This window comes from Mus caroli, chromosome 3 (assembly GCF_900094665.2).
Source record: "Mus caroli chromosome 3, CAROLI_EIJ_v1.1, whole genome shotgun sequence".
Lineage (NCBI taxonomy): Eukaryota > Metazoa > Chordata > Mammalia > Rodentia > Muridae > Mus > Mus caroli.
This window is the reverse complement of record NC_034572.1, coordinates 110,317,974-110,330,698: the sequence shown is the minus strand read 5'-3', so window position 1 is coordinate 110,330,698 and position 12,725 is coordinate 110,317,974. Positions and strand designations below refer to the sequence as shown.

Here is a 12,725-nt window from a genome sequence, read left to right as displayed (position 1 = left end):
AATTCAAAGGCTAGCCAATAGGAAAATAAATAAGTCACAGTCTAGATATATAATAAAACACTGTACAATAATAACAGGAAACCATACAACTGAATTCCAAAGCTGCCAAGGGAAGGAAATAACACAGAGACATGCTATTTGAGTCAATTTATGTTGAACAAAAAAAAACCAAGCAATAATGGCAGCAATCAGAAAGGTGACCTCATGTGGCAGTCTGAGTGAAATTGTCCTCCATAGGCTTATAAGGAGTGGCAGTATTTGAAGGATTAGGAGGTGTGGTCTTAATGGAGTAGGTGTGGCCTTTTTGGCAGAAATGCATCACTGGTTCACTCTCTCTTGCCGCTGCCTATGAATCCAGATGTGGAACTCTTAGTATGCAGCATGTCTTTCTTCATGCTAATGCTGATGATAAACTAAACTAAACCTGTGAACTGTAAGCCAGCCCCAATTAAATGCTTCCCTTTATAAGAGTTGCCATGGTCATGGTGTCTCTTTACAGCACAGAAACCCTAAATATGACACTCCCTAGGTGTAGCACACAGACTGGAAGGCACATAAGGAAGCCTTAAAGAGTGACACGATATTCTAAATTCTAGTTTGAGTGAAAGTTATGCTTATTTTTAAAACCCAGTTATGCTAAGGGTTGGAGGTAGCACATGCCTTTAACCCCAGCACTAAGGAGGCTGAGGCAGGCAGGTCTCTAAGTTTGAGGCCTACAGAGTGACCTCCATGACAGCAGAGGCTGCCACACAAAGAAACCCTGCCTCAAACAAACAAACAAACAAACAACCAGTTATACCCTTAACAGCAAAGAGCTAGCTGGTATTGAGCGCATTGACTTTTATTATTAAAGCTATAAAACAGAAAGTAAGAATGACATCCCCCTACAAAACAGCGTGTGGAGCAAGGGTGAAGGTCATCCATAGAGGAAATGAAAATGGCAAAAAGTTACGTGAGAGGAGGCTTAGCTTCATGCAAAGATCGTAAAGGAACTGAGGCAAGCATCCCCTTAGTGCCTATCAGGCAGCAAACACTAAGATGATTCATAGGAACACAGGGAAACAAGAACCTTTGGGATTCCCATGTCACGTAATCTTTTTAGGTGACAAGTATATTGAGAAAATTCTATATGGATTTGTCACAATGGAAACAGAAAGCTCACTGCACTCTGATGTAGTTTGGCCCACAGAAACCAAAATTTCAAAGCCACTAGTGTGGCTAAAAGTTAATCTAAGTTGGATCTGAATGACAAATAACAGCTGTGTAGAATAAAAAAAAAAAAAAAGTATTTGAACTGATATAGAATAGTATCTTATGTTAAGTTTTTTAAAAAGTTATAATCAATAATATATCTAATAAAATTTTATTAGCATAGGATAAACCCCAAATGAACATCTATAGTCGAAATTTACTTTGCTACAAATTTATAAACAACTTATTTTTAAATTGCGTATCACTTATATATACACATAGAGAAAAGTCTACAAAACTGTATCAAATTTTCTACAGAGTTGAGCATCAATATGGCGACCTTAAGGGAGGACAAGCACCAGGCAACCACGGAGGGCTGATGGCTGGGAAAAGAGCAGAACAGGCTGCCCAGATTGTAGGCCTCCCCACACATGTTCACAGACGTGCAGCTAGGCTTTCTTTCATGTGGCTCCTGAACAACCCTTGAAGCAGGGGCTATCCCAAAGGCTGTTGCCTGTGTGGGGGATATGTTCTTCTACCTGGGCTGCCTTGTCTGGCCTCAGTGGGAGAGGATGCACCCAGCCCTGCAGGAGTCTTGATGTGCCAGGGTGGGGGGATTCCCCCACCTGCTCAGAGGAGAAGGGGAAGGGGGATGGGAAAGGATTGTGGGAGGGGGGCAGTGAATGGGATGTAAACTGAGTAAGTTAAAAAAAAATTACTAGTAGGAAAAAAATGCCAATGCTGACTACATAATCTTTGAGTAGTAAGACTGAAAAATAAGCTTTTAATTTTGATTTTATATACTGGTTAGATATTTGAAAGTTTTAAAGCAAGCATGTATTACTTTTATGATCAATGCAGTAACTAAGAATCAATTTAAAAGTGACATTTTCCTGTGGCCTGTAGTGCTCTTACCTGCAAGGCTTTCTCCTTCTCAGCTGTTAACTCCTGAGAGTGCTTATTCGTCAGCGATGCTGTGTGCGAGGCCCATTCACTCCGCAGCTTATCTAATTCTTGCATTTTTTCTGACAACGTCTAAGTTAGAGGTCAGCACAACATATTAGGACAGTCTCTTGAATATGCTACACTCAGATTAGAACAGAAAGTGCTTAACAAGGATACTGCAAAGGAAATTTCAGCTCTTTAGTACACACTCGAAGCTTTTCCCGCAGATGAGACTAGAGACAGTTCTAGAGCTGCAATGGCCCACGGGTGGAACTTGAACTTTTAACTTCATCTAGCTCTGCAGCACCAGATCCTCTCCTCTGACGTTAAGAGACTCGGTGTATTAAGTTTCTCCTAAGTGTACGTCTTATACTTAAGCACCGCAGAATGTCCCCCAAAGGACCATACTGTGCAGGAGGATTTCTGCCTACAGCCATGTTGCTTATCAAGTACTTTCACCCTAGATGTCAAAGGTGAAGGGCAAAGGTGTAGTGGGTATCGCCCAAACCAAGCTAAGACCATTGAAAGGGTTAATTCTTTTTTTTGTTTTGTTTTGGTTTTTGGCTTTTTTCAAGACAGGGTTTCCTCTGCGTAGCCCTGGCTGTCCTGGAACTCACTTTGTAGACCAGGCTGGCCTCGAACTCAGAAATCCGCCTGCCTTTGCCTCCCAAGTGCTGGGATTAAAGGCGTGCACCACCACGCCCGGTTGAAAGGATTAATTCTTTTGAGAGAGAGAAAGGAGGAAGGGAGTGTACTGGCTAGTTTTGTGACAACTTGACACAGCTGGAGTTATTACAGAGAAAGGAGCTTCAGTGGAGGAAATGCCTCCATGAGATCCAGCTGTGGGGTGTTTTCTCAATTAGTGATCAAGGGGGAAAGGCCCCTTGTGGGTGGTGCCATCTCTGGGCTGGTAGTCTTGGTTCTATAAGAGAGCAGGCTGAGCAAGCCAGAGGAGGCAAGCGAGTAAAGAACATCCCTCCATGGCATCTGCATCAGCTCCTGCTTCCTGACCTGCTTGAGTTCCAGTCCTGCATCCTTTGGTGATCAACAGCAGTGTGGAAGTGTAAGCCGAATAAACCCTTTCCTCCTCAACTGCTTCTTAGTCATGATGTTTGTGCAGGAATAGAAACCCTGACTAAGACAGAAGACTTATTAACTTCTGTGCCCATTGTTGTTTTGCCTGCAATGTACGTCTGGATCTCCTGGAACATAGCTGTGAACCGCCATGTGGGACTGAACCTCGGTCCCCTGGCAGGGGAGCCAGTGTTCTTGACTGCTCAGCCATCTCTCCAGCCCCCAAAGGATTAATTCGGTCTTAACACAGGAAGGAAGGGAAAGGAGGCAGCAACTGGAGAGCATTTTAGGCCAGACAAGTAAGATGAATAAAATGAAAGGGCTGCTATGACTCCATGTACCCATGGGAGGAGAAAACCAAACCCACAAGTTGTTCTCTCATCTCTACTTACATGCCATGGTACACACATGCCTACACACACACACACACACACAGATACACACAGAGAGAAAGAGACATGCACGCACACACACACACAATTTAAAAGACTAATAATATTTTAAAGGAAAGAGAGTAAGTGATAGATGCTAAGCGGTGTCTTAATAATGACTTTAAAAAGGTGTTGTATGTTAGGGGTAGCAGAAATGTTTGGGTGGAATTAAATATCTAAAAGAAAGCATCAATTTAAGATAATTAACTGTCGGGGAAGAGGTGCAAAGAGTGGCGAGCCAGCAACAATCTATTTTGAAAGAAGATACACAAAGGCTTGGTTTGAATTGTAAAAAGAATTCAGGACCAATTTTGGATTACTTACAAAGACAAAATGAAAATTGAATTACCTCTTGTGTAATGTGCAGTTGCCTGGTAACATCATCTAGTGATCTAGTCAGTGATAATTTTTCTTCCTATTTATAAAAATAAAATGATGCAGCTTACAATTGAGTACAATCGTGCACAGCCAAGCGCCAGCAGCATGCAAAGAGCCTGCTGAGCCCTCAAGACCTCAGGCCTTCTGAACGAGAGCCTGGGTCTTCACAAACCCCCACATCTGTGTGCCCTGAGCCCTGAGCCCTCTTTATGTAACTACTGCAGCATACAACTGACATGGATTTTCTTTTTTCTTTTTTGGTTTTTCGAGACAGGGTTTCTCTGTATAGCTCTGGCTGTCCTGGAACTCATTTTGTAGACCAGGCTGGCCTTGAACTCAGAAATCTGCCTGCCTCTGCCTCCTGAGTGCTGGGATTAAAGGCATGCGCCACCACACTCGGCTGACATGGATTTTCCTAAGCAGGGACACCATGCTGTTCTTGTACCACACCCTTTATGTAGCATTTTATAATATTCGGACCATGTTCGTATACTTATTTTCGATGCACATACCATAATACACAATTGAAAAGAATAGTAAATTCTTTAAAGGAAAGAGAGTAAGTGATAGATGCTAAGCAGTATCTTATTTAATGATGACTTAGAAAAGGTGTCGTATGTTGGGGTGGCAGACTGTGTGTTCATATTCTTATCTGCTGGCTGATGAAATGGCGATGTGAAAGGTAGGTGCCTAAGGCCAGGAACTGTTAATATCCGGATGCTAAGCTGCTCAACTGCTGGTCTAGTTCTAGACTGAGTTATAGGCAGTAGCTAAATGAAAAACAGTGAAATTCACTACAGAAAAGCAGCGGGAGTGGGGGATTCAGGGGTGGAGGTGTCTGCGCATGGATCCACAATGATTTATAAAGAACTTAGGTCCCTAGTTTAAAAGAGGAACTTAAATTTTAAAACTTACCTTGCTACATTTCAAACATCCTGCTAGAAATTTCTTAATTTCTACATCATTTCCAGGTAAAAGCTTTAGTGACAGGTGAATAAGATGCTTAAAAGGATTTGTCTCCACTACATTTAAAAGGACCGGTGAGTTATCCAAAAGAGTGGCTGAAGAATGAAGCTGTAGCAGGAACCTTTGAAGAGAAAAGTCACACTATAACACACTTACAGACCTGCAAGGCCCTGCCACTGGATCACACATGCCTCCACTCAAGACAGTGAAGGGGAGAAGTGAAAAATCACTAGACAAAGAGAAACAGGAGTATGTTGGGGTGTGGAATGAAGCATGGTCCTAATGTTCACAATGAGAGACAAAAAGGGAAAGAGGGAGAGCAAAACCTGAAAACATAAAAACTCATCAAATACCACAGGGGGACCAGAGTTTCAGCTCCTCATTCCGACAACTTACCTTTAAGCAAAAGTAAGAATTACAGATTTACCCTTTTCCCTATAAATTCTCATAACAATCCTATAGCCTTGATTCCTAAGAGAAAGTTCTTTATAAAGAATAATACTGGGGCTGGAGAGATGGCTCAGCAGGTAAGAGCACTGACTGCTCTTCCGAAGGTCCTGAGTTCAAATCCCAGCAACCACATGGTGGCTCACAACCATCCTTAATGAGATCTGACGCCCTCTTCTGGTGTGTCTGAAGTCAACTACAGCGTACTTATGTATAATAAGCCCTTTAACCCCAGCACTCGGGAGGCAGAGGAAGATGGATCTCCATGAGTTCGAGGCCAGCCTGGTCTAGATAGTGAGTTCCAAGACAACCAGAGATACATAGTGAGACCCTGTCTCAAAATAATAAGATAAAATAAAAAGGGGAAAATGGTACAGAAAACATTTAAGTTTCTAATAAAACAGTATTTTAAACAATACTCATCAGTTGTTCAAGCCAAGGAAAAGTTCCTGGTGAATTTTACATGAGCAGGTGTCAGCAGCGCGTGACCATGAACATAAATACCATCATGAACGGAATGAATCATAAAAACAAAAACTATTAAACAGTTGAACGAGCTTGGGGCTCGCGGCGGCTCAGCAGGTGAACACAGTTGCTGCTCTCCGGGGACTTGAGTACAGTTCCCAGCTCCCAGCTCAGAGAGCTAACATCGGTCTGAACTCCAGGAGGTTTGACACATCTATCTAGCCTCCAAGGGTGCCAACACGAGTGCACACGAACACACGCACACACAAATAAGAAATAAATCCTAGGAAAACAAATGTTTTAATACCAATTCACTTTAATACAATTCACTGCGTCAAGCCATAGAAATTAAGAGTCAAATATTTCTTATTTTAGTCAAGATTTCTTAAAATTTGGGATTTAGTTGAACCCTAATCCCAGTTTAAAAATAATATACGGGAGTATCTGCAGGACATGGAAAATAATGGAAGTCTCCTCTGAAGGGAGACTAATGCTCCGGCCTGCCAGCCTCACCTTGGAGTCTCTTTCGCGTGCTCTTGCATACACTGCTGAAGGAGGTCTATAAACTTCTGTGGGAAAGCTAAGAAGTCCACCAGGAGACCTTGCTGCAATTTTAAACTACACAGAAAACAGAAAGACAGCTTTTCAGAAACTTAATTACTATCTTTAGTTAGAATTCATAGGATAAAGTATTATTTACTAGTGACATTATTTAAAAGAAATAACCTAGGGAGCTTTTGACATATATCAACCTTATCTAACAGGAGTCATGAAATTTAGCTAAAGCATCAAATTTCTGAGCTCCTTAAATGGAAGTCTGATAATCTATAAAACATTCAACTTTAAAAATACCCATTAAACAATTGTAGAGCAGTCAGTAGTCCCAGAATAACTTACCATGTGAACAGGTATGTGTTTCAAAAAAGAACAGTGTAAACACATTATAAAACTCAGAAAATAATTCCTAGACTATATGTAGGGCCAGCAACAATCTAAAATAATTTACCTTTGAAAATCTTCCTCAGATATAACAAGGTTATACAGAAAAAACGGGTCCGTATCATCAGTCAGACGGATGACTAAATCCTAAAGAAAAGATCAGACCTTTTAATATTTCTAGCTTTTGTAAGAGTTAAATTACTCAAAACAACAACATATCAGTTATACTTCAGAGTCCTGTGTTAGGGTGCTGCTCGGTTTTATTAGTCTTTAGAGCGTGAGCATCTTTACTGGGGGTAGACATCCTGGGGTGTGTAGGAGCTGAGGAAATGCCCAACGTTAACAGTATCTTCTATGAGGCTCAGAGAAATTTATACACCAGCTTTGCGCCCCGTGGCATCATGGCAAGATTGAATACGTGTATTTTTGGCTTCCCTCAAATCAACTAGTCTGGTATTTCAAAAGCAGCAATATAATCAGCAAAACTGACAGTCATCTACAAGAAAAGGGAGGGGCTCTAGTCGCTCAGATAGAAGATGAAGTATCAGGTGACTCGGTGAAGCGTTTCCAGGGCTTCCCAGGAGGCCTCCTACTCCAGATGGTCCATCTGTTTCTTTTCTAAGGAAGTGGGTTCTTCTCATAAAGACACTTGCCAGGCCGTCAAGTTTCAAGTGTGACAGAGCATCATAGACGGCAGTAGGTACACAAAAGTTATGAACGTCAAAGTACAAAGAAAACAGGCATCCTATGGGAGGAGCCGGGACTAACAAGGAACTTGAAGAAAATATTCTCATGTCTAAGGAGCTACTAGGGTAACTGGAAACACAGAAGCATTTTATCAGTGAAGCTAAAACATGTTAGAGGGACCACATGTAAAATTAACAAGTAAGAATGTATACTCTGTTCCCGGAAATCAAGGAACAGGGGGCTCCCTCCACCTCAGAAAAGCCCGTGGTTCAGTAACTTCTACTTAAATACTTCTTAAAACTCACCTCGGATGCTACTGAAAACCAACAGCAAGCCAAAACCTAAAGTTACTGCCAACTACAAGATGCTTGCATGTGCTCTGGGAAAGCTGCAACAAGGAAACCAGATGCTACCCTTAGTCCTATGTCCCGTACTCTTAGTATTATTATTATTATTATTATTGATAGAGAGAGTATCAATTATGTACCTCAGGTTGCATCCCAAAGAGCTCTCAATCTCCTCCCTCCTCTTGAGTGCTGCTGGGATTACAAGCATACAACACCATATCCAACTTAATGTTTAAGCTGACATGGAGTTTACGCTCTACACCAAAGTGTAGAGTAAGGTAATCTTTTAAATATTCAGGGCAAACCCAGACTGTTACATCAACCCCTACATCTTCTTGGATTTAGTAATGCACGGTATAATTACATTTAAGTTGCTGACTTAGACTTCACCAACCTAGAATTACAACAGTTATAAAATGACCCAAAATTAGAAAATAAAACAATAAAGGACTTAACAAAAGAGTAACCCTTTAAAAATAATTCAGCAATGATACTTCAGTTCCAAACAGATCTAGATCAGGGAGAGCACAGTCGACCGAGACCACAAGCTGGACAGTAGAATTTCTCCTCCTTTGGGGAAGGAAACTGCAAGAGTCACCATGTGTGGAATAGAATGGATAAGCGTCCCTGGTAAACCCACCTTAGTGATTATATTATGACTAAGTCTCGGTAAGAAAAGATCGCATTTTCTTAAAACAAAGCAAAAAAACAAAACCACAACAATAATCATGACACACACAAATGGTCATACTTCAAGAAAGAAGTAAATACGAACCTTCCTGTGCACTGGATTCGAAAGGGACTGCAGCTCAATGCTCACTCTAACGCTCCCTCTCCTGTAGGAAAAGACATGGCCAACTCAGAATGGTTCAAGCAGCGTGAAGTTTGCTATCTTTAACTTAAAATGTTGATCCTAACCCACAAGACGCCACAGGTGCCCTCAAGCTTATGAACAGGTTTTTAGAAAGTCACTAGACGTAAGTCTTAAGTCTGTAGTGTCCCTCTAATAAGTCACCTGGTAGTTTGTAATGAAAGGCAGTTTGCATTTGTCACTTGTAAAATGAAGATGCTGTGGACTAAATCTGGTAAACCATCAGGGTACCCATTGCTAGTATTCTGGTAAAAAACTTTACTGCCAGATTCTAAAAAGCATCTACCAAGACATAGACCATCAATTCAGTAACAACTTTTAGGTCTAAAAAATACCACTTCAAAGCCGGGCGTGGTGGCACACGCCTTTAATCCCAGCACTTGGGAGGCAGAGGCAGGTAGATTTCTGAGTTCGAGGCCAGCCTGATCTACAAAATGAGTTCCAGGACAGCCAGAGCTACACAGAGAAACCCTGTCTTGAAAAAACAAACAAACAAACAAACAAACAAAAATTACCACTTCAATGATCAAACTGACTTACAAAGATATACCATCTTAAACAGTTAAAATATTGGGCTAGAGAGATGGATCAGCAGTTAAGAGCACTGACTTCTCTTCCAGAGGTCCTGAGTTCAATTCCCTGCAACCACATGGTGGCTCACAACCATCTGTAATGGGATTTGATGCCCTCTTATGATTGAAGACAGCTACAGTGTACTCATATTAAATAAATAAATAAATAATCTTTTTTTTAAATAGTTAAAATATTATGACGTTTGCTTTTGGTTGCCTCCCACCCCCACAGGGTTTCTCTATGCAGCCCCTGCTGTTCTGGAATTCCGTCTATAGTCCAGGCTGGCTTGGAACTCACAGGAATCCACCTGTCTCCAGAGCGCTGGGATTAAAAGCATGTGCTGCCGCCATCTAGCTGTGTTTGCATTACTGTTAGAGTCAAGAAAATGATAAGCACTGTCCTGTTACATATATTTTAATTGCAAAGCCAAATCAACATAAAATATTGTCTCTGCAACTGTATCTCAGAAGCATTGTCAACAAGCTTACTATCTCGTTCACAAGTAGCTCTAATGTCCAAAATGTCACAGCCTCCACATTCTGTGCAGCAGCCATAACTTTAAACTGAGAAACAAAATTAATGAACTTATTGAAGAATGTCTATGCATCTGCAAACTATTCTGCTAAGTTCCGTAACAATGGCCATTCTCTGGTATGTGTGTATGTGTGCCCGTGTGCACATATGCCTGTGCATGTTAAGGGGGAGAGGAGATAAACAAATTTGTGTTGGTTTGAATACCAATGCCCCCATAGGCTTATATGTTTGAATACTTGGTCCCAGGTTGGTGGACTTGAGAAGGACCGAATGTGGCCTCCAGGAAGAGGTGGGCTCTGAGGTTTGGAAGGACCTGGCCCATTCGCTCACAGTGTGCTCTGTCTCCTGCTGACTCAGCGGCTGCTTCAGCTTTTCTACCACCCATTCTGCCTTTCTACCACCGTGGACCCTAACTCTGAAATTTAAACCTAAAAGAAGCCATTTCTTCTATATGTCACATTGGTCATGGTCTCTTATCTCAGCAATAGAAAAGTAACAAAAACAAAATTGAGCCTGCTCAAGTTTAAATTCTTCTAAAGATTTGGTTCAAGCTGTTTCCAGCTCCTACTTAGCTACAACAGAAGTAAAAAGGACAGACAGCAACCGACTACTGACGAGCAAGGTGCAGACAGTCGGGCTAGAGTCAATGCTAAGACCTGTTTCTTAAACTCGGATTTACAATTTTATATTGTTTTAACATGGGTCATTTTAGTCCATTTGTTTGTTTATTCTGTTTGTCTGTTTGTTTGTTTGCTTGAGACAAGGTATTTCTATGTAGTCCTGGCTGTCCTAGAACTCTCTATGCAGATCAGCCTGGCCTGAAATTCAGAGATCCACCTGCCTCTGCCTCCTAAGTGCTGGGATTAAAGTTGTATGCTACCACACCTGGCTTAACTAAACTTCTTACTGACCCTACAATTATGCTATATCTTAGTTCATATGCATTCTCCCATCTGCGAGATGAAAAAGGCCAGTTTAAAAAAAAAACAAAAACAAAACCAAAAAAAACAAAACGAAACTTCTTTTACCCTTGTTTGTGGTGCTGGGGCTGAACGCTGGACGCTTACCTGCTAGACAGGCACTGGGTTACACTGGCACTCCAGTGCCCAGAGCAGTGCATGCCAGACCGACTGCAGCAGCACTCCAACTTTACTCACCCTCTTTAGACAGAGAATACCACAACTTCCTCCTAATTTATAAATGACAACTAACAGAGGGGTTTGTTTTGTTTTGTTTCTTTTTTCATCTTTAAGGTATTTTCTACTATACAGTGGTATTTGCTATAGTGGTATATTTAAATTGACATCTAATTGTTTATTGTGTTTTACAGCTTGAAGTCCTATACTTTAATACCTTTCATATATATGTGTGTGTGTGTGTGTGCGTGTGTGTGTGTGTGTGTATTTATGAAAAGAGAAACACACAAAACCAAAGAGAATTAAAATGCCTAAGAGAATTATTTGACCATGGCAATTCCACTCATATTAATAATACTGCTGCACACATTTGAAGCACTTACATGGATTAGATGTTGAGAGAAAACTTGAAGAAGGCACTAAACTAAATATATTACCCATATTTACTTTAAAAACACACCTAGAGGGGCTGGCGAGATGGCTCGGTGGTTAAGAGAGCCGACTGCTCTTCCGAAGGTACTGAGTTCAAATCCCAGCAACCACATGGTAGCTCAAAAGCCAACTGTAATGAAATATGATGCCTTCTTCTGGAGTGTCTGAAGACAGCTACAGTGTACTTACATATAATAAATAAATAAATAAATCTTTAAAAAAAAATAAGAAAACATACCTAGAGACAGAATTTGGGAGGTAGAGAAGTCAGACTTCTGCGTTCAAGGCCAGCCTGGTCTACAGAGCAAGTTCCAGGACATCCAGGAACTGGCTGGTTTCTACAGAGAAACTCAGTCTCCAATGAATGAATGAATGGAAGAACGAATGAATAAAAATAAAATAAAACGTCCTTACAAATGTCACTGAAAAATCTGAGATTGCAGATATATACTTTCTCTATTAGAAAATCTTTTTATTTTTTCCTATTAGAAAGATTCATGATATAAGAGCACTGAAACAAATGAATAAAATCCCAATCTTTAAACGTTGTTTGTAACTGAGTAACACCCACCAGGCCAGTCAAATATAGCTAGGTAGGTTTATTTCTTTTTAAATAAAGACCTTGGACATTAGATATAAGAGTCCATTGCTGTCATTCAGAGGCTGTGACCTTATTATTCTCTCTATGCAAACAAAGAAAAGCTACTGTAAGCCAGGTGCTCTGCTGGGTGCCAAGGATACAAACAGAAATAAACATCCAGGGAAGAAAAGGAAAAGAAGAGCAGAAGAGCTACGATTGTCTACTAAGTACCTACACGATTGGCTGCCTATAAGTGAGTGAGTGTGTGTGTGTGTGTGTGTGTGTGTGTGTGTGTAAGAGAGAGAGAGAGACTCCATTCAACAATCATCTTAGCGACTATTTCTCTAATCAGAGGAAGAACCTGAGGCACATTACAAAGCCCAAATTTGAACTCATCTCTTCCCTACATAATTCTACCTAATACATGATTAATGACAGTTAATTCCAACTTAGGCACCTACTTTTGTTGCTTTGTTTTTTGAGACAGTGTCTCATTATGTAGCCCTGGATGTCCTGGAACTCACTGCATAGACCAGGCTAGACTCAAAGTCAAAGACAGCCATCTGCCTCTACCTCCTGAGTGCTGGACTTATAAGGTGTATGTCACCATACCTGGCATCTTGGGCAACTTATGGCAGGGTATTTCAGCTATGCCTTGGGGGGTTGGGGAGATAGCGCAGTCAGTAAAGTGCCTGCTGCATACACACGAGCATCTGTATTAGGATCTGT

At 41.1% G+C, this 12,725-nt stretch overlaps 1 protein-coding gene across 1 annotated transcript in view; it reads right to left on the bottom strand.

Annotated features, from left to right (window-relative positions):
• The window catches only part of Sass6 (SAS-6 centriolar assembly protein), a 33,340-nt gene that overhangs the window by 16,437 nt on the left and 4,178 nt on the right, over positions 1–12,725 (bottom strand). The window contains exons 2-7 of the mRNA XM_021157987.2: positions 8,646–8,706; positions 6,904–6,983; positions 6,411–6,515; positions 4,935–5,106; positions 3,991–4,056; positions 2,107–2,226 (exon numbers count right to left, since the gene is read on the bottom strand). Coding sequence (XP_021013646.1) covers positions 2,107–2,226; positions 3,991–4,056; positions 4,935–5,106; positions 6,411–6,515; positions 6,904–6,983; positions 8,646–8,706 — 604 coding nt within the window. The remainder of the gene's footprint in view (positions 1–2,106; positions 2,227–3,990; positions 4,057–4,934; positions 5,107–6,410; positions 6,516–6,903; positions 6,984–8,645; positions 8,707–12,725) is intronic.